The 26,926-nt window shown below is 45.6% G+C and overlaps 1 protein-coding gene across 1 annotated transcript; it reads right to left on the bottom strand.

Moving 5' to 3' along the window:
- Positions 1 to 1,612: 1,612 nt before the first annotated feature.
- Positions 1,613 to 25,040, bottom strand: LOC310646962 (lactotransferrin-like; the record flags this gene model as incomplete). Its single annotated transcript, XM_083373850.1, has 17 exons — positions 1,613 to 2,158; positions 2,758 to 2,935; positions 4,466 to 4,650; positions 5,354 to 5,436; positions 8,986 to 9,136; positions 10,317 to 10,499; positions 12,438 to 12,491; positions 13,030 to 13,120; positions 14,686 to 14,834; positions 14,923 to 15,109; positions 16,717 to 16,976; positions 17,143 to 17,207; positions 17,285 to 17,447; positions 20,401 to 20,573; positions 22,431 to 22,534; positions 24,575 to 24,738; positions 24,980 to 25,040. The coding sequence occupies 17 exons, from the start codon at positions 25,038 to 25,040 to the stop codon at positions 2,106 to 2,108; spliced, it is 2,304 nt and encodes a 767-aa protein (XP_083229976.1). The 3' UTR covers positions 1,613 to 2,105.
- Positions 25,041 to 26,926: the final 1,886 nt, after the last annotated feature.

Genomic DNA, 26,926 nt, shown 5'->3' with positions numbered 1-26,926 from the left:
TTTCTTTGGGGATTTGTGGCTCACAGCCTTAATTCCACCTCTGAATGTTACAGGAGTAATGATGGCCGTGTCACTTAGCAAGAGCACCTTCATGAGCACTGCTATCACCTTGATAGTTCTCCTTGTAAAGTACAGGTACCATTTCTGCAAACTTTTATTATGGAACCCTTTAGCTCATGTAAGTTACCACAGAAATCTCATCCCTCTGATGTTCCAGGAACACTTTAGACCACGTGTACTCTAATCTGAAACAGGCATACAGAGCATTCCCTCTCACCCATCTGGGTACATCCGACCATCTTTCACTCCTGTTGTGCCCAAAGTATGTCCCTCTCAGGAAAAGAACTCAGGCAGTCACGAAAAAGGTCAAAACCTGGCTAGCGGGTGCTCTCAGTCAGTTGCAGGACTGCTTTGAAACCACTGACGAGTGTATTTGAAGATCAAGACCTGAATGTATACATGGATGCCGTACTCTTATATTAAAACATGCACTGACAGTGTAACAACAGAAAAGTGCATTAGAGTTTATGGGAATTGCAAACCCTGGATGACTGCAGAGGTACGAACACTCCTGAGAGCCCGGGATTCTGCCTTTAAGGCAGGGGACAGGGACACAGAGAGGCCAGGGCAAACCTCAGAAGAAGCATTAGGATGGCGAAAGAGCAATACAAACACCAGGTGGAGAACCACCTAGCAGACAACAATCCGAGGCAAGTGTGGCAGGGACTGCAGCACTTAACCAACCATAAGGGTAGTACGAGGAGCACGGTTAACACCGATGCCTCGTTGGCAGAGGAGCTGAATATCTTCTTCGCTCGCTACGAGATGAAAACACCAGACCCCGTAGCCTCTGCTGGCCGGCAGAGGTAGGAGATATAGGAGTAGGTAGCCAGCCGTACCAACAGGCTGAAGAACAGCTTTTATCCATGGGCTGTTAGGCTTTTGAACGGGAAATAATTTTATAAACTTTATGCATGATTGACTTGCGAGGCCGGTGCATTGTGCAATTAGCTCACATGGTGTAATAAGACGGAGGGTTTGTTGTCACTGTGAGTTGTGGGTGGGGGCACAAAGGGAGGCTCAGTCAATCTCAATGTATACATGGTTGTACTTTGACAATAAAGGTTCATTCAGGAACCTCTCGGCCAAATCCTTGGCTGTGCAGTGCTCTGGAGATAGCCTTGCTTATTTAGCTGAGCTATCACGCCAGGTGCAGAGGCCAGAAAAGGCTGGGAGCAGATCTGGGTCTTTGGAGAGTTCTTTTTTCAGGTGAAGGGGGACAGCGCTATAAAATACCCTGTGCAATTACGGCAATGTTACATGACCTTCACTGATCTCAGGAAGGGAAACCTCCAAGAAACCCCACTGTTACCAAGTGGCCTAGGAAAAGCGGTGCCCACACGGTTGCTGAGCAGATGTCGCGGCCATAAAGCTGCTAGTAACCTGGGGATGCGCATTACCGAGGCAGGCGCTTTTGTGTTTAGAGCAGCTGGGCAACAAACAGCTTTAGAGTCCTTGGAGTAAACTTCGGAAGTTGCTTGGGTCAAGAGAAGAATTAGGGGGAGGGTCCCGGCTCTTACATCCAGCCAGAGAAACAAAATTTCTTTGGTTCCAAGATGGCTGCTTCTTGTCAGGGACTGGGGAAATTGGAGCTGTGACATTGTCTCAACCAACTTCCTTTCAGTTCAGACAGAACTTTGACTCATTGAAGGTGGACCGATCAATTCTGAACGGAGAAGGAATGGGAAGCATCCAAACCAAACGAGCTTCTCTCTGTCCTGATGGAAGGCAGAGAACAGACAGGCTAGAGCTGACAAGGTGGCAGGTGCAGCCCAAACCTGGCTGGGACTTGCCTGCGCATCCTGGAGATGGGAGGGAGGGGGCAGTGAGAGTGAATCCATTGCACGGATGCCTTCCGTTGGCTAACATACCAGTAGGATACATTCAAAAATGGATTTTCCAAAAGCTGCTGCTGGATGAGAAAATGGGAAAATTGCCATAGAGCAGAATCATTATGGGGGGAACTTTGGTGACAGTAAAAGCTTGAATAACTGTCTCCCCCTTTCTTTAGCTGACAGAGTTGGAGGGAGCATCTCTGGATAACCTCAAGGCTGTGTGGAAGAGGTGCAAGTATCCAGTTTGCAAAAGTCTAGGATTCCTGAAAACCAAGAATAGCAGTATTCAATGTCTCCAAGGGAAATGTGCCCACCGTGGCATCCAAGAGGGCCCTTAAACTTACACAAGGGCAGAATTTGTGTCCCCCACAACAATGATTAAGTACGCACTAGATTAAGCAGAGAAATACATCTGTGCATCATTTAAATTTCTCAAAATCTCAGCTACTTGAAAAAGCATTTTATCAGAGTGCAGAATTCAATTCTCAGTGTTTCACCTTGCATCTAATTTCAATGCAATCTCAGCACTTTAATTCAGGACCTCAGATTCTTCTCCGGCATGGGATGGAAGAGGGCAGGGCGCTGTGGTTCTGCTGAGGCTGTGGGACACAGGGGCTCTCGCTGAGTTAAGTGTGGTAGGAGCTGCAGCCTCAAAAAGTGGGTCAGGAAAAAGGTTCTTTTTCCTATTGCCTCCCACAGTAGTGTCCTTTAAAAAAATATTCAACCTGGAATAGATGAATGATTTGATTCTAGAAATCTTTGGTGTCTTTCAATGCATCAACAATACACAGGCAAGAGAGAAAAGGGAAGTTTGAGCTGAGGGCCCGGCCTGGCATCCGTCTCCTTCACAAGGACAGCTTACCTGCAGAGGCACAACTGAAGGCGGATTGGGCAAGCTGAAAGAAAGACTGCCCAAGGATCGACTTGAAGTCCAACTGGCCTGTGAAGACGAGGCCTTGAGTAGCGTCCTTAAAGAGCAGGTCACTTCCTCCATATCTCAGCGACTCAAAGAGCTGAAAATGGCTGTTCTTGATTGATTCCTGAAAGGAAAGAGGCCAAACTGAAGAGCTGCCAGCAAAGCCTGTTGATGGGGGGAGGAGAGGAGGCGAACAGGGCGATTGCAGGTGGTGGCTGTCACAGCTGTCATTCTGCTGCTTGCTTCGCATTGCCTCTTTTGCCAGCCTGACATCGGCAATGATGGGAGGGGCAGAGATTGGAGGGGGGGCTGGGCACAAGGTCAGCAAAAGGAAGGTGGAGATGGGCAAGGCGGGAAGGCAGGGTCTGTTTCCAAAACAACCAGAGAACTTTCCATTGGACCTTGACCGACAGCAGGGGGAGATGGCCAGGGAACAAGGGGACGTTCATTGCATCGTTTTTGGGCCAAGCCGACAGATTCTGCCCTGAAAAAAGTGAATTATGGTCTGTCTTCAAGGCTACGAGGGCAGCGTCATCCCACAGTCCCACGATTGCAATTTGGGCTGCTGGTCGCCAACTTGCATTTATGGTTGCAGCCCCTGCAGTCACACAGCTGCAATCTGTGACCTTCCCAGCCAGCTTCCAACCAGCAACAGGAGAAGCCAGAGTCATTCAATGACCATGTACTCACTTAATGGCAACATGATCTGCTTAATGGTGATTCACTTAATGACTGAGATAAAAATCAGGTCCTGCCATGTGGTGACTCGCTTAACAACCATTAATGCCTAATATCTGGAATTCCAGTCCCAACTGTGGTCATAGGTTGAGGACTTAGCTGTAAGACCCAACCATTTTCCTTTGCAGTTGAGGTGCCCAGTTAGAGTCCTTCAAAATGTTTATTAAAACAGTGACATCCATAAGACCAAACATTCGCTCTGCTTGGAAATGCATGTGGGGACAATGAAAAGAAGCCTCTGGCTAACACAACTGGAGTGCCAAGTAGCGCCACCTCCTGCCTCTCTCCAGGTGCTGTCCCTGGAGAAGAGCCTCCGGAGAAGGACAACTCAACCCTGGTCGGGAGAGAAGGGCTGAGACAAGAAAGCCTGCAGGCACCGGCTCAGCCCACATTGAAACCTCCAACACATTGGAAGCGGACTTTCTGGCTTCCCTCCATTCCGTCGCTGCAGCCAAGAAGGGACCCCAAAGATGGCTGCTTCTGCCCCCTTCAGAGGATGCACTTTAGAATAGAACAGAACAGAGCTGGAAGGGGCCTTGGAGGTCTTCTAGTCCAACCTCCTGCTCAAGCAGGTGAACCTACACCATTCCAGACAAGTGACTGTCCAGTCTCCTCTTAAAAACCTCCAGTGATGGAGAGCTCCCGATTTCTGAAGGCAAGCTGTTCCACTGGTTAATTGTCCTCACCGTCAGGAAGTTTTTCCTTAATTCCAGGTTACTTCTCTCTTTGGTCAGTTTCCAACCATTGTTTCTTGTTCTACCCTCTGGTGCTCTGGAGAACAGTTTGACACCCACTTGATGGAAATAAAAGTGCAGTAAGGCAAACAGACCTGCCTGCAGACATTGTCCCCTATGTCCAGCTTCCTGTTCTGACAAATAATAATCCTGGCGCGCCTTCAGACAGCTGTCAAGCTTACCTGGGACTTTGCCAGGAAGTCATGGACCTTAGTGACAGTAACTGGCCGGGTCACCACAACACTGGGAGGAACAGAGCCCAGGTTGCAGGTCCTCCAGGCCGTTATGGCGGCTCGGCTCCCGTCTGGGCAAAGGAGTTCAAAAACCCTGGGAGTGTAGCCGGTGGCCCATCCTGAGCTATTCAGGTCTGCAAGGAACAAAGTAACCAGCTTGAACTATTTAGCATCACAACATTTTCTGCAAATCTCACCAAATAAGGATATGATCATTGCTGATTTTCTGAGCGCTGAACTTGAAGTGCCGAGGACAGAAAGGGGTCCTAGCCCAAAACCAACGGAGGTGTGAAAAAAAGCAGAAATGGTGAATCCAGGGGGACCCTCAAGCTGCAGACCAGCTCTATGCCATCCGGAGTCAAAGGCAGATTCTCTCTGGACTCCGTCAGCTTCTGAGTCGGCAGCTGCTCTTGGCAGGATTCATTCTAAGCCGAGGTCTCCCCATCTAGCTGGATATTTGCTGGCTTTGTGCTTGTTGATTTGCAAGTGCTGCTGGGACCATCCCTGGCGTTGCTACTGGCTATAGGTCCAGGAGCCCCACAGTAAAAGCCCAGCCCCTGATCTCTTACTAGGGCTCTCCCCTACTGGGTTCCAATTGGCTCTTTGGGAAAGGTGAGATGGGAGAAGACAGGTTGTAGTTTCTCCCCTGCCTCAATTCTTCCAGTTGGGCATCTATAATGAACAGTGTTGATGGAGCTGGTTGGGGAATTCTGGGAGTTGAAGTTCACAAGTCCTAAAGTTGCCAAGGTTTGACAATAACATCTGGAGGAAATTTAACCTAAAAATTATCATATGGCAATTTACCAAAGTCTGAAAAGATAATACGAAATATCTTACAGTCAATGTTCTGAAGTAGATTATGATGTTCCACGAGAGCCACATCACCCAGGCTTCTCCCAGCGGGATCCCCCAAGAGGCATCTGGAAGATGAAGAAAGAGTGAACCCCAGCAGCAAAAGGGACTGAATGGATTTCAGTGTAGCTTTTAGCCAATTAAAAAGAATTTAGTCTGAAACTCCTGCCTTCCAGTCCAGCCTTATATCGAGATTCTTGTGAGCGAGATTTGACTTCAGTCCTTTGAAGCTGCTGGAACCCTGCAAGCCGGAGCCTGTGGCTTCGCTTTGCGGAGGTTCAAGAGTTAAAGGGGCTTTAACGGAATGGAAAAGACAAGGGGAGGAGGAAAAATAAAAAATATTAGCCAAAAGAAACCAAAGTCCTGAAATAAAGAAATAACGGGATATACCACTGCAGGCAGTCCTCAACTGAGCCCAAAATTTTTGTTGTTAAGCAAGATATTTATTAAGTGAATTTTGGCCCATTTTACGACCTTTCTTTCCACAGTTTTTTAAGTTAGTAACATGGTTGTTAAGCGAATCTGGCTTTGCCATTGGCTTTGCTTGTTAGAAGATCGCAAAGGGAGATCACATGACCCTCCCCCGGATGCTGCGACCGTCATAAATGTGAGTCAGTTGCCAAGCATCTGAATTTTGATCACGTGCGCATGGGGATGCTGCAACCATCATAAGTGTGAAAGATGATCATAAGTCGCTTTTTTCAATGCTGTTGTAACTTCGAATGGTCACTAAATGAACTGTTGTTCATCCAACTGTTGTTGGATCTTGAGGTCTTCTCACTCCAAGCTTGCTCTCCAGCGGAAGATCCTACACCGTTTCGGGCAAGTGTCTGTCCGGTCTCTTCTTAAAAGCCTCCAGTGATGGAGCACCCACAACTTCTAGAGGCAACTTCTGTTCCACTGGTTGATTGTCCTCCCTGTCAGGAAGTTTCTCCTTAATTCCAGGTTGCTTCTCTCCTTGATCAGTTTCCAACCCTTGTTTCTTGTCCTGCCTTCAGGGGCTTTGGAGAATAGGTTGACCCCACTCTTCTTTGTGACACCCTCTCAAATACTGGAATACATCTATCTTCCATCATCGTCATCATGGTACTGAATATCCATCACCATTCTCTATATCCACCACATTTATAAACTACTTTTGCCTTGAAATTTCTCACCTCTCTCTTCTGGAGGATCTTATCAACTCCATCCAACCATAACTTTTTCATCCTTCCGTTCAACCCTTAATAAGGTAATTGTAGGTAATTGCTTTGCTTTTTGGTTGTCATTCCTTCTCTCTATATGACCAAATTACCTCAAATGTACTTCTTTCCTATTAAACCTACGTCTCGATAAAGTCCACTTTCAGGTAGGACCCTATTTTAGCCCACTTACTTCTTGAATATCCCCCTTCACCTCCTTCCATTGTTGTTTCTTCTGACATATCCAACTCTTATTTCAAGATAAGAAAATGAGCAGAAGCACAATCACTCTCTCTCTCTCTCTCTCACACACACACACATTTAATTTGTTGCATTATTTAAAATTAGTAGTATTTGCACAATTTGAAATTATTCCATCTATTTCCCCATCTTCACCAAGATACCTAACTTCATCTACTTGCTCTAGATTTTCACAATTTATGTATACCGTATTTTCCGGCGTATAAGACGACTTTTTAACCCATGAAAATGTTCTCAAAAGTCAGGGGTTGTCTTATACACCCAGTCGTCTTATACGCCGGAAAATACGGTAATTAGGTATACAGTATTTCCTCTGTATAGAACTACCTTGGTCTTTGATTTATTCATTTTCAGATCAATTCTCTTCACAGCATCAGGGAATCTAAAATTCGCTGTAAATAATTTGGGTTCTCACCAAAAAGGCAGCATTCTCTGCATACTAGAAAAGCTGGAAATTTGCTGTACATCCCCGATCAACTTATATCCAGGATCACTGCAGGGACTCTCCATGCAATTGTCCATAAATACATTAAATAACTATGAAGATATCATACGTCCTTCTTACTTTGGTTTCTAAGGATTTCATTTATTCATGTACATTATTTATTTCCATCATGTATTACTCTTCCTGCATCCAGCAGTCAACTTCCAGCTCTGTATCTTTTGATTAGCATCAGAAGTTCCAAAAATATGTTGAAATTCACTATGTTTACTGGTCACATGATTTTAACCTAATTTAGAGGGAGCAAATATGATCAGCTTTCTCTGTCAGCCCTTCTTCCTCTTTCTTGTTCATGTGTGTGTGAGAAAAGTATAACAGCCAGCTTGTGCCTACATATGGTTCTCTCTCTCTCTCTCTCTCTCTCTCTCTCTCTCTCTCTTTGTGTGTGTGTGTCTTTAAGTCAGTGTTGACTCTTTGCAAAGGTCTATGACAAATCGCCATGGCCAGCTCGCCATGGGACAGAACAGAATAACAGGGTTGGAAAGAACCTTGGAGGTCTTCTAGTCCAACTTGCTCAGGCAGGAAACCCTATACCATTTCTAACAAATGGGTGTCCAATCTCTTCTTAAAAACCTCCAGTGTTGGAGCATTCACAACTTCTGAAGGCAAGTTGTTCTGCCAATTAATTGTTCTGTCAGGACATTTTTTCTTAGCTGTAGGTTGCTTCTCTCTTTGGTTAGTTTCCATCCTTGTCCTGCCTTCAGGTGCTTTGGAGAATAAAGCTAACCCCCTGTTCTTTCTGGTAGCTCCTCAGATATTGGAATATTGCCATCATGTCACCCCTAGTCCTTCATTAAACTACACATAACCAATCCCAGCAACCGTTCCTTATATGTTTTAGCCTCCAGTCCCCTAATCATCTTTGTTCTTCTTCTCTGTACCCTTTCTAGAGTCTCAAAATCTTTTTTACACCGTGGTGACCAAAACTGGATGCAGTATTCCAAGTGTGGCCTTACCCAGGCATTGTAAAGTGGTATTAGTACTTCACGTGATCTTGAATCTATCCCTCTGTTAATGCAGCCCAGGACTGTGTTGGCTTTTTTGGCAGCTGCAGCACACTGCTGGCTCACATTGAAGTGATTGTCCACTAGGACTCTGAGATCCCTCTCACAGTTACTACTATTGAGCAAGGTACCACCTATACTAGGGGTAGGCCAGCTGGCTCAGGAATTCTGGGAGTTGAAGTCCACGAGACATAAAAGAGCCAAGGTTGCCTACCCCTGACCTATACTGTACCTGTGCATTTGGTTTTTCTTGCCTAAATGTATTAATTTAACTTTTTTATTTGTTAAATTGTCCTGCAGCGATTTGGCCATCGCGAGTTGTCCCATTCCACTTGGCAATTTCCTGGGCTAATCGCTGCAAATTTCTCAGCAGGATTTTTGGAAGTGGTTTTTCCTTGCCATCCCAGGGCTGAGAGACAGGGGCTGGCCCAAGGTCATCCAGCAGGCTTTGTACTAAAGCAGGACTAGAATTCACAGTCTCCCGGTTCCTAAGCTGGTACTTTAAATCACTCTGCCCAAGTGCTTCTCTTTGTGCTTATATACAAAGGAATTTTGAAAACCCCAGACAAAATCGCAAGTCCCAAAGTCAGGAGACCCCCTAGCCCTTAATGCATGGCCTCATAGTAATGTTTTACTAAGAAGTGAAACTTTTTCACCAGGGTGACTCACCTGAGGGCCCCCAGATTGCCATAGTACCGTTCATGATGATTAGCTGCACACCTGGAGGACCCCTTGCCTCTCCCCTCTTGTCCAATGCACACTTTGCACAGATTCCCACTGGCTCCTGGCATGCAGCCTTTCCAAAAAAAATCCTGGTATGCTTTGAGAAGGAAAAAGGGCAGTGGTTACTCAGTGGAATCAAGCAATGCTGGTGTTATGTACTGGGCTTTTGAGGATTACCACGTGGGTTGCTGGAGCAGCTAACAGCTCTCCAGCAACCCAGACTACAAGTTTCCTGTGCTGCAATTGGCTATCTCCAGGCGGCAATGTTGATTCAAACCTATTGGCTGCCTCCTAGGGGCTAGACTATATATTGCGGCTAGTTGCAGCCATTTCCCTAGTACAGTTTCTGCACAAAATAAACTATGAGTTACCCTGTACTCAGTTACGCGTCTTTATTCCTGTGCCAAAGAACCCGCTATTTAACAGCTGGTTTTTCATTTACTGCACACTGCACATAGACAAACCAGCCACCCAATGTGGGTAGCACTGCAAAATGAAAAAATGAACTTTGGTTTCTTAGAATATTAGTAGAGGGGGCTTTCTCCAGTGTTCTGGTTACAGTGCAAAATCAGGGAGGGGTGGGTGTGAGATGGTCTCACGATGAACCGTTAAAGAAGCTTCCAAGCAAAGGCATCACGCAGAGATGCAGTCATATTAGCTTTATTCATGATAGATCAAAGAGAAAGAAATACTTGGCATGAAAACATTCATGCCTGCATGTGAGAGAGAAATAAAATAAAACAAGCTAGCATTACATGACTAAAAGAAGGACTAAGAGCTAGGAGAGGAGAACTGGAACTAGAAGTAGAACAAAGAGCAGCCCCTCGTGCAGAGGTATTTATGGGGGGTCTTGGTCCCTCCCTGACCATAAAACTCTCTCGCCAATGGGGCTGTCGGGGTCTGAGACCCTTGGCTCATCAGTGGAAGCAAAGAAGCCTCTTTGCCTCCATCTGATGACCCTTTTGGGGAACTGCCAAATTGCTGGCACTAATCATCTAACAGTGGGAGGCAGTGTACAGAACAGCATCATTCCTACAAGTTGGGTAAGTGCTCAATGCCCCTCGGTTTGCAGGCAGCATAACCTCTGCCGAGCAGCTGCTGGAGAACAAGAGTGAACAGATGCTGCCTCCTTGAGCTCCCATTGTGCCTATTGTGGTTTGTGAACCCTTCTACCCCCATCCTGACACCTTCAAAATAGTTTATTCCTACCCAGAACAAAGAGCAGCCCAGGTCTCTTCGTGAACCAAGCTCTTCACTAGGCAGATGGGAATGCTTACCAGAGGTGAGGTTGCAGCTGGAGCTGCCATTCTCTAGGGCCCCGATGGTGTACTGTGAAAGCAGCAGCCACCCTCCTGGGCTGTACACGTGGCTGTGGCAGGAGCGCTTTCCCCTCAGGGTGTATCGGTTTACTTGCTGGTTAGCCTTTCTCACCAGGGCGACGATGGAGAGTGGAGGATGACCTGCATGGTGAGAACACACCGTTACCATGAGGCAATAGAATAGAATAGAATGTAGAATAGAGTAGAGTAGAGTAGTGTAGAGTAGAGTAGAGTAGAGTAGAAATAACAGAACAGAACAGAACAGAAATAACAAAACAGCACAGAACAGAACAGAATAACAAATTGGAAGGGACCTTGGAGGTCTTCAAGTCCAACCTCAAGCAGGGGACTCTATACCATTTCAGACAAATGGTTGTCCAATTTCTTTTTGAAAAACTCCAGTGATGGAATACCCACAACTTCTGGAGATGCGCCATTCCACTGATTATTGTTCTAACCATCAGGAAATTTCTCCTTAGTTCTGGGTCAGATGTCTTTTTCTTCAGTTTCATCTGTTACTTCTGGTGCTTTGGAGAATAGGTTGACCCCCCTTGTCTTTGCGGCAACCCCTTCAATGTTAGAAAATGCTAATCCTTTCCTTTGTTAGGCTACTCATATCTAGTTCCCTTACCCATTCATCAAATGGTTTAGCCTCCAGCCCCCTAATCATCTTTGTTGCTCTTCTCTGCACTCTGTCAACATCTTTTTTATACTGTCACCACCAAAACTGGATGCAGGATTCCAAGTGTGGTCTGAGCAAGGCAGTATAAAGCAGTACTAACACTGGAGGACACGGAAACTTTGCCATGGCAAGAGAGAGCTTTATTCAACTCCCAAAATTCCCAGGCAAAGTGCTAGAAGCTGAAGTCCCATATAGCTGGAGGAAACTGGATTGGCACAGTCCGTTTCTGGAGAGAGTGAGGGAGGGAGATACGAGAGATCTGTTACCAAAGCAAAGAGGGGTGAAACATATGAAGTCAACAGCAGACAGGAAAAAAATGAGAAAAGCTAAGACAGACCTACTCCCTAATTTACCCATCAGGCTCAAAGAACCAAGACTGACATGTGGCGTTACTTCTGACTAATTTAGTTTATTCTTTGCCTACGGACAAGAATCGTGCCAAACTAAACCAATTACCTGTTGAATTGCTAGGGAGGATCGGTCGTTACTCTCTTCCAATCTACCAGACATTCCAAGCTTCGGGATCTCTTTGCCCCATATTCCATATTCCTGACCATATTCAATAGCAGAGTATTAAAGGAGGACAAGGTGTGGTGCAACTACACTTGCAAGATTCTATTATTAGGGCCACTCTCAATAAAAACAGCCTTAATCTTCTTGAGGAGTTGGTTCTCTGTTTGGCCTGTCTGGTGTGGCTATTTTACACCTCCCCAGCACTTACCTGCTTTTACTGAAGAGACAGAGAGGTTATTCACATATTACTTTAGAACAGCCGTAGTTTTGCAAGTCTAGAAAATGTTTTCACTTGCCGTGACCACCAATGTTGCCCAGGGCAGCTCTGCTCGTGGCAGAAGAGGACAGAGAAATTCTGCGTGGCCTGTCTCTCAAAAAGAACTGCACTACTTTTCCATATATCACATTTACTCTGTTTATTTTATGTCATTCAGGGAACATTAATTTTCAGCACAAATGAAAAAAGCATAAAGAAAACATACCTTTGGAATCAGTAACAAGCCGTTAAAAGCAATCCTTAAAAAACTAGACTGGGAAGTCTTTTAAAACTCTACAAGGGGCAAATGGACCTCGATGCCACTATCTCAGGATGGAGAGTCTTTGTGGGAACAGAGACCCAGGAACTGGGTCTTACATACGAGTCTGCCCTCTCCTCCAAGGTGGCCTCATGTCAGGCTTTCACGGTGGCTTAAATAAACAACTATTGAGCAGAGAGCAGATTTTCTGCTGCTGGCCATTAAGTGTCATTTTCCTTAATTCTGAAATATGTTAATCAGCCTACAGCAAGAGAGCATTAGAGCAGGACAAGCCACGTGCCAAAGCGATGCTTGAGGAACAGGACAGCACCCACAGCACTTCCTCTGTTGGTGCTCACTCCCACTTACCCCCAACGTGGGTCAACGTCTCCGGTTCCACCCTGGTGGGAGCACATCCTTCTCCTGTGCAGAAGAGACAGAAGGCTGAAGAGCTGCTCTCCAGGGCTCACCAGACAAAAGCAGTGGGCTAAAAAACTGACCACGCCACAAGTTTGCTCTCAGGCAGGAAATGGCCTTCTCCCTCACAATGACTGGACTGGGATCTTCTGGCCCAGGATTTGAGAAATCTGGCCTCTCTCTCCTTTAGAAGCACAAGGCAACCGAAGTAGCCTGTGACAGAACAGTGCTGCGTAGCTGCTTTGTGTTACAGTTCACATCCTCTCCAGCCAGTCTTCCTTTGCCGGCCTCGACTTTTTAGTTTGGGCAACCCACCACCACTCCACTCTTTAAACTGTCATTGTGTTTCTAACTGATGCTTTGAAAGACTAGACATTTTGTATGTCATCCAGATTGTTGCTCCTCAAGAGCCATTTTGTTAGAAAACCAGCACCTCCCCAGATGCTCCAATGGGCTTTCCCCGTCTCCTGGACCAGAACATTTCTAAGGGCGTGCCTGGTGTTCCATTTTTCTGTTTATGATTTTAATGAAAATCAGATCTTACCGTAACATTCTGCCGCAACAGGGGCGAGCGTGCAGGTCTCCGCAAAGTAGGCATGGGTGGCATCCAGCGTGACAGCATCTGCCTCGTTTTTCTGTCAGGGGAAGAACCACTAGGTCGGCTGCGAGATGCCTGCTCTTTTCAGGGGAAAAACTGCTCTGGCCAGGTGTGATGGTCTGGCTGGGACCACAGCCTTTTCTGGCCAGATTGGAGTAAAAAAATAACGGATCTGAGAAAGTGAAATGGGAACCCAAAATTGCTTGCAGAATCTTAGAATGTCATGTCATTTCTTGGGCAGGATATGTATATATTTTAAGTCATGGTTTATTTAAGCATGATTTATTTAAATAAACCAGAATTGGCTGGGTTCACAAGCCATAATTGTTGGACTAATATTATGCTATGCCTCAAACAAATCACCCAACAGCTTAGCGCAGAGGGCCATGTTCAGTGGTGGGATTCAGCCGTTTACACCACTTTGACAGAACCGTTAGCTAATTTTTTTGTTGCCCAGGCCTAGAGTGGACTTCCGGTAGTGGCATCTGCACAGAGAACCGGTTGTTCACACAGTTGAATCCCACCGCTGGCCATGTTCCCCAAGGGCCCCTCTTTTTTCAGCTCACTGACCTCCCCAAATATGATCATTGAATAAATGTTTTCCGCCATGTTGATGGGGAAGGTTCGAGTCAATTATTGTGTGAGCCATAAAATAAGCGTCTCCAGTGAAAAGTGAAGAGGACCTCCAACTTCACTCTTCCCAACCCAGCTCTGCACTTATGGCTGGTGCAGTTCCACTCAGTGGGTCCCCTGCTGAGTTAGTGTCATGCCTGGGTCAAGGTTTCAGCTCCTTCCTGCTCCTCCAGTGTCTCTGCACAAGGGGCTGCCTGGCTGCTGAGAGCAGCTTTCTGCTTCTAAAATGCCCAGGACTGAAAGCTGCGTAGTAAGCTGAGCGGGTGCTTATCTTTCCTCCCATCGCTTAAAACCCACAATTCATTGCATGTCTGGATCAACTAATCCTAGCAGGATCCTGTGAGCCAGTCTCTCAGGCAGGGAGGTGGACTCAGAGTTCCAATCCTACGTATAGGCACCTACTTTGAGTCCAGAGGTATCCCTCACACACACCCTCCATGCAATTTTGACAAAAGCCCTGCATGACTCCGGACCGGGCTATTTCCCCAGTCATATCTGCCCAACCCTCTGGAGTGGGGAGGCGGGGAATGTGAGGGGTCCCCCCTGCCTTCCCCTTTGCATTTAGGAGGACCAAAAAGAAGGCCCTTCTCCACGGGGCTCCCTACCTGTTGAACATCATCCCTGCAGACAGGATTGGGCCCCGATTTGACACTCTTTTGCAAGGCCCTGAAGACGGGCTACTGTCCGTGGGCCTGGAGACCCCAGGACGATACGGAGACCGACTGATTATTGTCACCAGGGGAGCGGTGGGGTAATTGCTTTCTGTACAGGGGTTTTATTCTTTGTAAGCTGCCCAGAGTCACTGAGAGTGGGTTGGGCCGTCATATAAATTTCCTTAAATAAATATATGGGGGGAAAGCCAAATTAGGCCATAGCTCTGTTGGGGAAAAGCTTGGCTCTCTCCCTCCCACCTCCATTTTAACCCATTTTCTTTCACAGGAAATAGGGTCTCTTGAAGAAGCCACTCGCCTTGATGAGCTCAATGCAGCTGATCATGGAGTCTGCCTGGACACAGACCAGCGGGTCAGACCTGGCATTCAGAGCCCACTCCTCACATTTACGGAGCTCCAGGTCGCTGATGCAGCACCAGCGCACCAGGCTGTTGGACAGAGAGCTCCCTGGGGCAGCAGGAAAAGGGCAGTCAGAGGTGCGAGGAGAAGCTGCCTTGCCCAGTTGCTGGGTGCTGGAGAATGCCCGTTCCCTCACCTTCGTGTCCCAAGCTCTGCAGGAGGGTGACATAGTCGAGGCCAAGAACCTGGGTGATCTCGGTCTCTTCTGCCAGCAGCCGCAGGTGCTGAGTGGCATCGTGGAACAGCAGGTCCCTCCCTCTGAACGGTGCAGACGCAAAGAGCTCAAACCTGCCCTTTTCTTTTCCGCTCCTTCCAAACAGGTGCTGGGAACCAAAGCCAGGGATCACAAGTCCTTGTTCCAGGCAGCAAGCGGGCCCTGCCCAGGGCGGGGGGCAGGGATGCATCTGCCAAGAGCCACACCACCCACAAGCTCCCAGAACCGCCACACGGTGCAAATGGAGGCGCTCACCTGATCACCAAAACTAGCAGCAGGAAGATGAAAAGGGGGTTTAATTTAGCTGGAAAAGGTTTCTGGGGCAGAATCATCCTCGGATAGGACATGTGCCCAACCACCCTCCTGATGCCCTCCAAACTATGTTTTTCTTTCTGGCTACATTGCCACCTGGTTCTGGGCAACTGGGATTTCTGTGTGCTCCTCAGTACTACGTATTTCAAAAATCTTCTCCCAGGAGGTCGGTTCTGGGGATGCTCAGGAACGATGGAATGGTGATCTGCATGTGGGCAGGCAAGAAAGACTTGAAAACATCCCCACAGCAACTGGAGCCTGCCACTGCCAGGCTACCAGTCACCAACATTTACACCTTCTCTTTTCCTGCCAGTAGGAGAGCACACAGCAAATTTTGTGTGACATTCTTGGGGCACTGCCTCAGAGCTCCATCACAACACATCACTTGCATAAGATGCTCCAGAGATGTTTTACCTCATTTCCAGTTATAATAACAGGCTAGCTAAATTAGGCCAAGGCAAGTGTCCACATTTATGTCCTGTTTGCTAAAAATGGAAGGACACATGCCTTGTTTAGCTTAATTTATTTTAAGCCAACATTTCTGGCTAAGAATCTTCTAAAATAAAACTAAGTTGTAACATATTTCTCCTTCTACCCAGCTATGAGGTAGCGAGGAAGAATCCTTGTCTCCACAGGCTCTCTGCAGGCTCCTTTCTCCTCAGTTATTTATTATCTGTTAAATTTATTTGCTGTCTATCTCGCTGTGGGGCTACTTTTGGCGACTTGCAACAGTAAAAATAAAGAAATGACAAGAAGTGTAAACTAAACAGTAGCAAAATATTGAAAGAGCAAATTAAACAATGAAATAAACAATGAAAATGCAGTAATGAGATTAAAAGATGAGGGGGGGAAGCAGGGAATGTGGGGGAGAGTGGAGTTTGCAATCGATCTAACAGCCACCCCCCTGTTCTTAATTCTGAATCATGGCTTAACATCTTATATCAATTACAGCACGTTTTGCCTCTCTTGGAGCCTTGTTTTTTCCTCCTCAACAGTCACATCCTCTCAAATGCCTTTCGGCTGACATGCACCTCCCAAAGGAAGCGGCCTTCCCCCAGGGGGCAGTGAGGCTGCTCGGAGACATCTGAGATTGCAAGAGGAGAAGCACCTACAAAGTTCGCCAGGGGGTGTGACTGAGGAAGATTTCCTGTAAAACCTCGCAATGGGGAAAATGGTGTCAAAGAGTCACTTCCATCAGCTAAGCAACAGGAAATAAATTTGCATCAAACGCTTGGAGCTGTGGGGGGATGATGTAAACCAGTCTTTCAACTGGTTAGCAGCTTGAAGATACCTGGACTTCAATGTACAGAATTCCCAGCTGTTGTGTGAATGGACTTCAGGCACCAGCCCCAAATCAGCTCCCTACTTGAGAATCAGAATCTCCCCCTATTTGACAGGAAATACCTGAATGACCTTGAGAGATTGCTTAACTATCTTCTGCAAGTTGCGGCGTGTGACAATAGCGCGGCCTGGTCCGTTGCCCAGGTTGCAGGTCGAGTAGGCCGTCAAAGGCGCAGCGGATCCATCAGGACAGAGCAGCTCGTACTCTTCCCGTTCCAACTCTTTGGAAGAGGAAAAAGAGAGCTTCACAAGCTGAGCCCACAGAGCAGAAGACCCCCCCTCCCCATCTCCACCTCGCCACAGGACGGAAGGACCACAGCTTACTCAGCTATGAAGAGGGCCCCAACCCTCCCACCATGTCATAAGGACCTAAAGACATGGCTCTGCCATTCGACTGGGGGCCCCAGTGGGGGATCAGCGCAATGGAGGCGATTGATTGAGTAACAACAGACTACAAAAGTCAGGCCATGTCCTGGGCCAAACGTTTACCTGTAGCACTCATGACTGTGAGGTGATCCACAAACGCCACGTCCGCCAGCCCCAACGTCAGGCACCTGCACAGGGGAGAGGGAGGTCAGCTGATGAGCTCCTCTGCCTCGCTCCTAATTCCATGAGAGGAACACGAGACCACCTGAAGGCCCCCTCGGAGCCATAGAAGGGTTCGCGACGGCTGGCCTCGCAGAAGTGGTTCTTGTCCCAGATGTACGACTTCGGGCCTTGGCAGAGAGCGCAGAGCTTAGGATAGGTAGCTCCGATGCCAGGGATGCAGCTGGCATTGAAGTAACCACTGATGGCTGGCAACAGAAGAAGAGCAGAATGAAAAGCAGATACGCATGATGGGCACGTCTAGTACAGGGAGTGTATGTTTGCACAGAGGGCAGCCTGAACTAACGGGATTTGTGGACTTATTTCAACAAAATGTACCTGAGGCTGCATCTTAAGGACCAGTCTACATAAACAATTTATCCAGAATTGTCTGACTTACTCATGAGGCACACAACACACTGGGGTACAATCCATCTTCCTGATACTGTTCTCTAAATAGCCCATCTGTCAGGCCTCAGAACCCATTCTGAGTTACTTCAAAGCCGTTTCCTTTATTGTTCTTCACCTACACACAGATATTTTGCTAAATTAAAGCAAACTACTTGTATCATTAAAAATATGCACAAGAATGGCCATTTTATTCGTTTTAATTGTTGCATAGTCTCTCATCTTTGTTAGCCATCCAGAATTATGCATGACTCTGCCGTAGAAACTGAAATTATGAATAAATGAAAAATTTATCTGAGCCCTAAGATCACTCTGTAAGGGCTTTCCAGTCAAAACAGGCCGATATCTAATGCAGAAGTCCCCAACCTTTTGGGCACCAGGAACCAGTTCTGTGGAGAGAGGTCTTCTGTGGCCCAGAGGGGGTCTGGTTTTGTGTACTGCCTGCATCTCGCGGATGGGGCTTTGCTTCTTTGTGCGGACCAATTGCTGGCACGCTGCGGCCTGGTACTGGTCCACAGACTGGGGGTTGGGGACCCCTGGTCTAATGTACCAGCCAAAGAAAGGTAAAGGCAGGAGTCCAGGAGAACCCCCAAATCACAGACTTGCTGCTTTGGGAAGTGCAATCTTATCTAGGCCTGAAGTCAGTACTGAAGTCGAACCAGATTGGTTATCTAGAACAGCATCTCCATTTTGCTGGGATTCAGTGTGAGGCTGTTTTATCCAATCTCAGCCTTCCAGATACCTAAAAAGGACCACCGCAGCCTCTCTGCCTGGGACAGCAGCACACATCATATGGCTTTCTCACCTCAGATTGACAAGTGTTTCCTGTAAATGTAGAGCTAAGTCAATACAGGGAATCCTTGACTTACAACAGTTCATCTAGTGACCTTTTGAAATTACAACATGCCTGAAAAAAGTGACCTATGACTGTTTTTCACACTTATAACCGTTGCAGCATCTCCATGGTCATGTGATCAAAATTCGGACACTTGGCAACCGGTTCATATTTATGATGGTGGCCAGGTCACGTGATCCTCCTTTTGTGACCTTCAGACAAGCAAAGTCTATGCGGAAGCCAGATTCACTTAACAACCATGCTACTAACTTAACAACTACAGTGATTCACTTAACAACTGAGGCAAGATAGGTCATAAAATGGGGCAAAAAATACTTAACAACTGTTTTGCTTAGCAACATAAATTTTGGGCTCAATTGTGGTCATAAGTAGAGGACTACCTGTAGCACCCCACACTGGAGAAGACATGTACTCAAATGTTCCTCCCCCATGAATATCAACTAGAACTGCCCACCTAGGAGAAAGTAGAACCACTCTGTATTTCCCTTCTTTCTAGCCCTTGCAGGTGTCTACAAGAGAGCAGAGTCAAACATCACCAAGAGGTCTAACTGGGCCAGGAGGGGAACATTCCCCCAGGTTCTGAGGCAAGCCTCGGAGTGACCCAGGCGTGTCTCAGCCCTATGCGAAGGCCAGAAATCTTACTAGGAGGGATAATTCACTTTGGAAACTAATGCAACATGATTTGTTTCTGAAATGTGAACCCAATCACTGTGGTTGCAGACTGTCATTTCTGGCAAGGGCACACAATGTCCTTTATGCAGATTATCGTGTCATCACTAAAACCTTCCAAGAAACGCATCTGACACGGCACCCAGCTGTTTATAAAGTATTAAAGCTGAACAGTATAGCTCAAGTCCCCCCAACTACTTATACTAAAAAATGTTAATATTTTGGTCCAAAGTTTTATGTTTAGCCAACTGTGAGATTTTGAGTATTTTATTTCTTTCTTTTATTTTGGCATTGCCATCAAATACGGTCATACTGTTAGGGAATGACTGGTTTAAATTATAGTGTATTGTGTGAACCCAGCCATAGTGTGAATGTCATGAACTGTGAGGCCTTCTTATGGCATTATGGAATGACCCAATATGTTCAGGCAATGGTCATTCACAATGGTCAGACACAATTACAATATGATATATATGATATATAATATAATAATAATAAAATTATATATATATATATATATATATATATATATATATATATATATATATATATTTGCCTCTAAGCCAGAAAAAAAGCTAACAGAGCGAGAGAGACCTTGTGGCTTAGAGGCAAATAACACTGCCTCATATGCAATCAGCCCTGGTTCGAATCTCAGATGGGTATAGCTGGCTGATGACGACTAACAAGTCAGAAATGCATCTCAGTTTCCCTTTAATTCTTTGTTAGTAATTTACACAAATATATGAATTGTCCGGTGTGACTACTGCCTGTTCGATAGCCTTCAAGATAGGCTGAAAACAGGAAATAAAGATTTGCCCCATGTTTGGGGCCTAGCAAGGTAATCTAAATAGTTAACATTTGAAACATATATATATATATATATATATATATATATATATATATATATATATATATATATATATACGATATACCACATATCATATATGATTCAGCCATTTTCAGGAGTCCAGTATGGTATAGTGTCAAGTTCAAATATATTTGTTCCCATCTTATAGCTCACCATTCATCTATTACAGGCATGTCAAACTCGCGTGACGTCGTGTGACGTATCGGAACTTTTTCCCATTGCCGAAAATGGGATGGGCACGGTTTCTCCGTGATGCTCCGGCCCGCGGGCCGGCAATTTGACACCCCTGATCTATTAGAATCAAGTACCTACTGAGATATAATCCTAGATTCAGACACAGTGGCAACTCTTGTCCACTCACCTCGGCTGAGGGGCTGGCCTGAGACCCACATCAGATCACTCCTGGCTAAGAGGAAGCCCATGGGAATGCTCCAGCCTGAAGTCCACCTAGCTCCATTATGGCAACTTCGGACTCCTTTGAGCCTTTGGAGATCCAGCATCCCACGCTTGGCCACAGCCACTGCAAATACACAGCTACCTAAGACAGAGACACAGTGGAAAAACCATTCACCCCTGGAGAATAAAACTGAATCTTTGGCATCAAACATGGTACTCCTGATTGACAAGGAGCCTGACCCAAAAACATTTTGAAACATTGTGTTCTGCAGTATTTTATTTCCTTAGTTTAAATTCAATCCAAAAGAAGTTATTCCGAGTCATGTGATACCGGAGATGCATCTCCAGCAGAATGACTAATGCCATGGCTTTTGTCCAATGCATTTTTTTAGGTGAAAGTGTAAATAAAACAATAAATCTTGGCCTTACTAGAATAGTTCTTTACCTACAATAGATGGAAGAATCTAAATATACTGCTCCTCCTGTTAACTTCAGAGGTCAAAAGCTTTTAACACTCTTTCCTTATAGAAGAGTCTCTCTTTCCCAGTTCTTGAAAATAAAGCGCTGGTAGGCTCTGCTCAATTGCTTTTCTTTGTATTTACAGAAACTCTAAATCAGCCTTCAAGAAGGCCAGTCCAACGGAACCTCTCTGGACAAGGAGAGAACAAGTGATTGCCCACTTGTGCTCCAGATGGCTGCTCCTCATGAGGAGACCACCTGACAGCAGTCAGCTCATGGATTTGAGGGGTAGGAGATGAGGGAAGCCATTATGCTCTCAACTGCGGCAGAGCATATGTGGGTAAGCCTCGTTTTCTAAGCACATTTGGAATATAACTACCGGTATATTAAAGTTAAAAGAGGTCTTCCCAGCCACGAGTCTGAAAAACCATGTAGTGAGTGATCCTTTGTTCTAGAAAGCAGGGAAAAAATAATTAATAATTTAAGTAAATGGCAAAAAAAACTAGGTAAGAATTTAATCCAGGAAAGCTTGAAGCAAACAAAGGGACCAAATAAATTTGAAATATTTAATATTTGAAATATGATAGAATAGAATAGAATAATAACTTTATTGTCACTTTGAATATACACTAATCGGCACACATTAAAATGAATTTCGTTGCATACAGCTCTCAAAGAGTCACCACCTCCAATATACACTACATTATCTTTTCTAGGATCTTCCCAGGTATTGATGTTAGAGTGATTGGTCTGTAGTTTCCTGGGTCTGTTCCCCCCCCACACACACCTTTCTTGAAGATGGGAACCACATCAGCCCTTTTCCAATCCCCTGGTATTCCCCCCCCCCCGGCCCATGCTCCAGGATTTATGAAAGATATGGTGCAATGGTTCTGACATAACATCTGCCAGCTCTTTCAGAACTCTGGGATGTAATTTGTCAAGGTCAGATAGGTGTTCTCTTGCCATTTTTTTTGCTTATTTTAATTTTTGTTTCTAGTATGTCTTTTGCAATGTTTTTTTTGTATGCTTCTTTTTGTGTGAAGACTGATGCAAAGTATGAATTAAGCAGTTCTGTTTTCTCTGTATTGTCTGTTATTTCCTTGCCATCTTTTCTCTTTAATGGGCCTACAGTTTCCTTGATTTTTTTTTCTTGTTAATACGTTGAAAGAAACTTTTTATTATCCATGATTTCTGTTGCAAGTCTTTGTTCGTTCTGACTTTCCTGACTTCATCTTTGCATGTTCTGTCTGTCTGCCGATAATCGGCCTTAGTTACGTGCCCCTCTTTCCATTTTTTGTATTTGTCCTTTTTCTCTTTCAGTTTGTCAGAGATCTTTCTGCAAGCACAAACAGGCCTTCTTTTCTGATCTTTTCCTCCAGCACCAGGCCTGGCCAGAACATCAGCCAGAACATCCTAAATTAGTCTTTTGCACATTTTAAATGTTATGTTCTTATGTGTGTACATGCCCACCCATAAAATCTTAGTAATGATGCTTCTGACACGAAAAAAGGAGATTGGCTCTGGGCACAAGGTAACTGACCTTCCAAATAGATCTCCTTGGCAACCACAGTCAAGCCATAAAGCTTTACAGCAGAATATACATCTCCGGCATCCAAGGAAACTGCATCAGCTTTATTCTCCTGGGAGAGATTTAAAACGTTTTTAGTTTCTTCTCTACCACCCTTCTGGTCCATCTAGCATCTTGCATCTAATTACAGAAGAATGTCATTTGCATGATGCAATAGTTCAGTGTTTTTCAGCCTTGGCAGTGTGGACTTCAACTCCCAGAATTCCTCAACCTTCCAGGGTGGATGTCTTGTGCCTTGTGACCAGAGGAGGCCGTGAATGTTGGCTGTCTTTTCCTCAGAACGGTTAGCATCAGGAATCCAGAAAACACACAAACATTTCAGTTTTTTAAGATGCTCAGTGCTGATTTTTTTTTTGTTATCTGAGCATCAGATAACAATGTTTTGCCAAGGTTAATCAGTACCCAACAATATACGGACATTAATCCTTTGCAAATGAAGCACGAACACTTATATAATAACAGGTTACATGTTTTCCGAGTGATCAGGCCACCTCACCATTATGGAATGTTGAGTTTATTCAGCTGCTCAGGCCATAATTTAAACTTTTTAGAAACACCTAGGTTATTTGGCTGAGGGTTTTGTTATGTTATGCTCAGATAACAAAAAAATCAGTACTGAGCGCCTTAAAAAAATGAAGTGCTTGTGCTTCTTTCCTGGATTCCTAACACAGAGCTGTGAGGAAAAGCCCTGGGGAAAAGACGGTGACCGCATGCTGGGGTCACAACTCACAACACATCCACCTTGCCATCCCAGTGTAATGACAGATGCCAAGTCACTGATTAATACCATGTTCAAAAGGGTGGAACCCCCAACTAAATGAGTTACTCCTCAGAGTATTTATGTCATCTGTTCGGCAATTCTAATGTTCAGGAATGATCTGATAAAGTTGTTTATTTCTCCAAAGAAGTAAATACTAATTTGTGCTGCTCTTCTCCTGGCTGCTCTTGGGAGCTCTTCTGCTTTTCAAGTTTGATTTTGAAATTATTCTGCCTGTAACCCTCCCCACCCCAAAGAAACCTGTGTGATCAGCACATCGGTAGAGCAGTTCCTCTGCCTCTTCATCCAAGCGTTCAATGAAAATTGTGAAAAGTAAAGGACCTGGTCTCATCCTTGTAGTAATGTGACGAAAAACTCTCCTAGAATGGTTTTCACACCAATTTTGTATCCCCTTTAATTGTTCTCCTAGCTCAGACATGTCAAACACAAGGCTCGGGGGCCGGATCCGGCCCGTGAAGTGGTTTCATGTGGCCCGCGAAGCCATCCTGGAAACAGTGAGGGAACGGCCCCCACTGCCTTGGCCCTGGCCCAGAGACCCTCCTTCTGCCAGAGACCCTCAGATCTGTCCCACTCCTGCCCAGGCCCCCATAGGCACCCTTGATGCCAACGATGTAGAGCTGGCCATGCCCACCCAGTAGGCCATACGCATTCTAGCCACACCCACCCAGTAGGCCACGCCCACCCAGGCCACACCCACCCGGCCCCCTGAGGGCAACCGCAATGCCGATGCGACCCTCAATGAAATCGAGTTTGACACCCCTGTCCTAGCTAGTTGAGGATTAAATAGTTAACCATTTTAAGCTAACCTGAGCACTTATGCAAATAGAAAGGTGAGGTATAAATGTAATATAGGTTTCAAGATTGCAAACTAACCAGAATGTCTTGTCTAAGGAGTTTCTCAATCATCCAGGTCAGTTATCCCAAAGATGCTTTTTCATGAGGCAACTGGACTTCCTTGTTTTTCTTTGAAGATGTTTCCCTTCTCATCCAAGAAGCTTCTTCAGCTCTTCTTGCATGAGAAGAAAAACATCTTCAAAGAAAAACAAGAAAGTCCAGTTGCCTCGTGAAAAAGCATCTTTGGGATAATCAGATGGTCTTGAGATGTCTCAGTGCCCAAGAAGCCCACGTTTGGCTTCCGTGCCTGGACAGAGGCATCCCAGGTTCACAAGTCCAGGTTCCCCAGGAAGTTTAGTCCAGGAATATGGGCTTCTCGGTGAGAATGCCCCAATTACAGTATGGAGCTCTGCCCTGTCCACTGGGCACCAAAAGCTGAACTGGTGAGGTGGGTGTTTCCTGGAATTTCGAGAGACTCACCCGAATCTTATTGATACAGTCGTAAGTGTTGTGGGCTAGGATGCAAGAAATCCTCTTCAAAGAACTGCTGGAGAGGGGCGGCAAAGTAGACAGAAGCGCTTTGGAGAGTTCAGAGCACTTCTTCTGCTCCAGGGGGGAAAGCGTGCACCAGCGGAGCTTCTTCCCTGCAAGCACATAGGAGGCTAAACAGCACTGTCCTTTCAAGCTAAATAGCTGACAGCAATAGAGCCACCCACCTGGCTCATCTCCAAATGACCACAACTGAAAGCCCCAGGGTCACGTCCACTTAGCGTGCTACGCTTTCTTAGCTCTGTCCGCTTTGAGCTGGGGAACCTCTAACCTCCAGGGAGAGCAGAAGCAAAACAGATGTTTGAACTGGATGCCCTCCCCTTCCATCACCCTTACCTGAGGCCAGAGGAGCAACAACAGACAAGACAAGGAGAACAGCCGCAGGAAACAACTTCATGATGGCAGAGGCACAAATCATCGTGGTCTTCCCCTTCCCTCATTTCAAAGATTCCAAAGCAGTGACAGGGAGGGGGGCAGGGGGGGGAGACCGAAAATGCCTGATGCAGCAGCTGCGTGGGCTGGAAGTGAAAGTGATGGGATGGGCAGGAAAGAAGGCCAATCCTTGCGTGCCGATGGGAAATTTTACAATGCAAAACCTCAGCCAGGCAAAATAAAGGATTGCAAACCTTTTGCTTTTCTCTTCCAACTCCTCTGGGATGGTTCAAAAGCACATTCTACATTTAAGACAACACTGGCCAGGGTTAGAGTTAGACTAGCCTAGTGAGGCATCCCACACACCAGCATTTTGACAAATGAAGACACTGTAGAAGTCATTTATGATAGTGAAAAATCAGGAGTCCAGTTGCATCTTTTTCAACTAACTCATTTTATTGTAAAGACATAAAACCACTCTTTTCTGATTTTTAAAAAATACAGGTGAAACTAACCTGCACCCTCTCCATCTCTGTTGTCCTTGGTTCACATTTTGCATCTAATCATAACAAGGCTGGCTTAGTACGATGTCTAGATCTTTATCTTATACAAGGGCAATTCGGAAATAAACCCCCCTTGAGTTATCAATGACAGACACTCGTAGATACAGAACTTTTTATTATACACATTAGAAAACTACATTACATTACTTTTTGACATAACCGCCATTCAAATTGAGGCACTTGTCGTAACATCTTACAAAGTTTGAAATGTCTTAATACTAGTCACTTGATGCCAAATCTGGGCTATGGGGAGGTGATCAAAAACATCCCAACGGAACTGCTTCAAAAGTTCTTGGGTGTGTCTAGCGGTGTGCGGGCGAGCATTATCGTGAACCAACACAACGGAAGTCAGCAGGCCCTGACGCTTGTTATGGACGGCTCGTCTCAGTTTTCCTAACGCTTCACATTAGACTTCTGAACTGATGGTCGAACCACGCTCCATGAACTTCACTAGCAGTTACTCCTTTGGCATCTTCACATTTGCCAAGATTTTCTATGGCACCACCTCTGGTGTGGTGTTGGTTTACGATAATATTCGCCCGCACACTGCTACACGCACCCAAGAACTTTTGAAGCAGTTCCGTTGGGATGTTTTTTATCATACCTCCCACCAGCCCAGATTTGGCGCTGAGCGACTACTACTAAGGAATTTCAAACTTTGCAAGACGTTACGACAAGTACCTCAATTTGAATGGCGATTATGTCGAAAAGTAATGTAATGTAGTTTTCTAATGTGTATAATAAAAGTTCTGTATCTGAGTGTCTGTCATTGATAACCCAAGGGGGATTTATTTCTGATTGCCCTTGTACTTATTATCATATTAACACTGATTATGTATCATCAAATTGTTATCAACTCTTTAGCAACCAGAGTTATATTTTCACCAGGCGGACCTAATGCTTTTTCTCTTCCAAGGTGACCTCATGGCCACTGGAACCAAGCCCATCCTCCTTGCTACCGGTTGCCCTCTTCTTTTCTTTCTTTTCACCCTTTCCAGAGTGATGGGTCCTCGCATAAGATGTCTGGCCATGTGTGGTTTGAGGGAAAACACAGGGTCCATTTGTTTGATGATCCATCCGTTGGTTTTCTTCTCTGTCCAGAGTATTCTCAGGAGCGTTTTCCAACATGAAAAGCTTCAATATCCTTTTCTTCCTGCTTAGTCAAAGTCCAACTGTCACTTTTACAGCGTCACAGGGAATACCACAGCATCTGTGATTCTGTAAGTAGAGGCATCCCAACCTTTGAATATCTTTTCGAAGGCCTTCATGACTGCTTTATGGTTTTTTGACTGGTGGTCCATTCCTCTTCTTCTTTCCAACAGCAGCAGGCCCTGAAGGCTTGAGTGAT

This window comes from Vipera ursinii, assembly GCF_947247035.1.
Source record: "Vipera ursinii genome assembly, chromosome: 14".
Taxonomy (NCBI): domain Eukaryota; kingdom Metazoa; phylum Chordata; class Lepidosauria; order Squamata; family Viperidae; genus Vipera; species Vipera ursinii.
The sequence above is the reverse complement of the archived record's forward strand: the minus strand, read 5'-3'. Positions and strand labels throughout refer to the sequence as shown.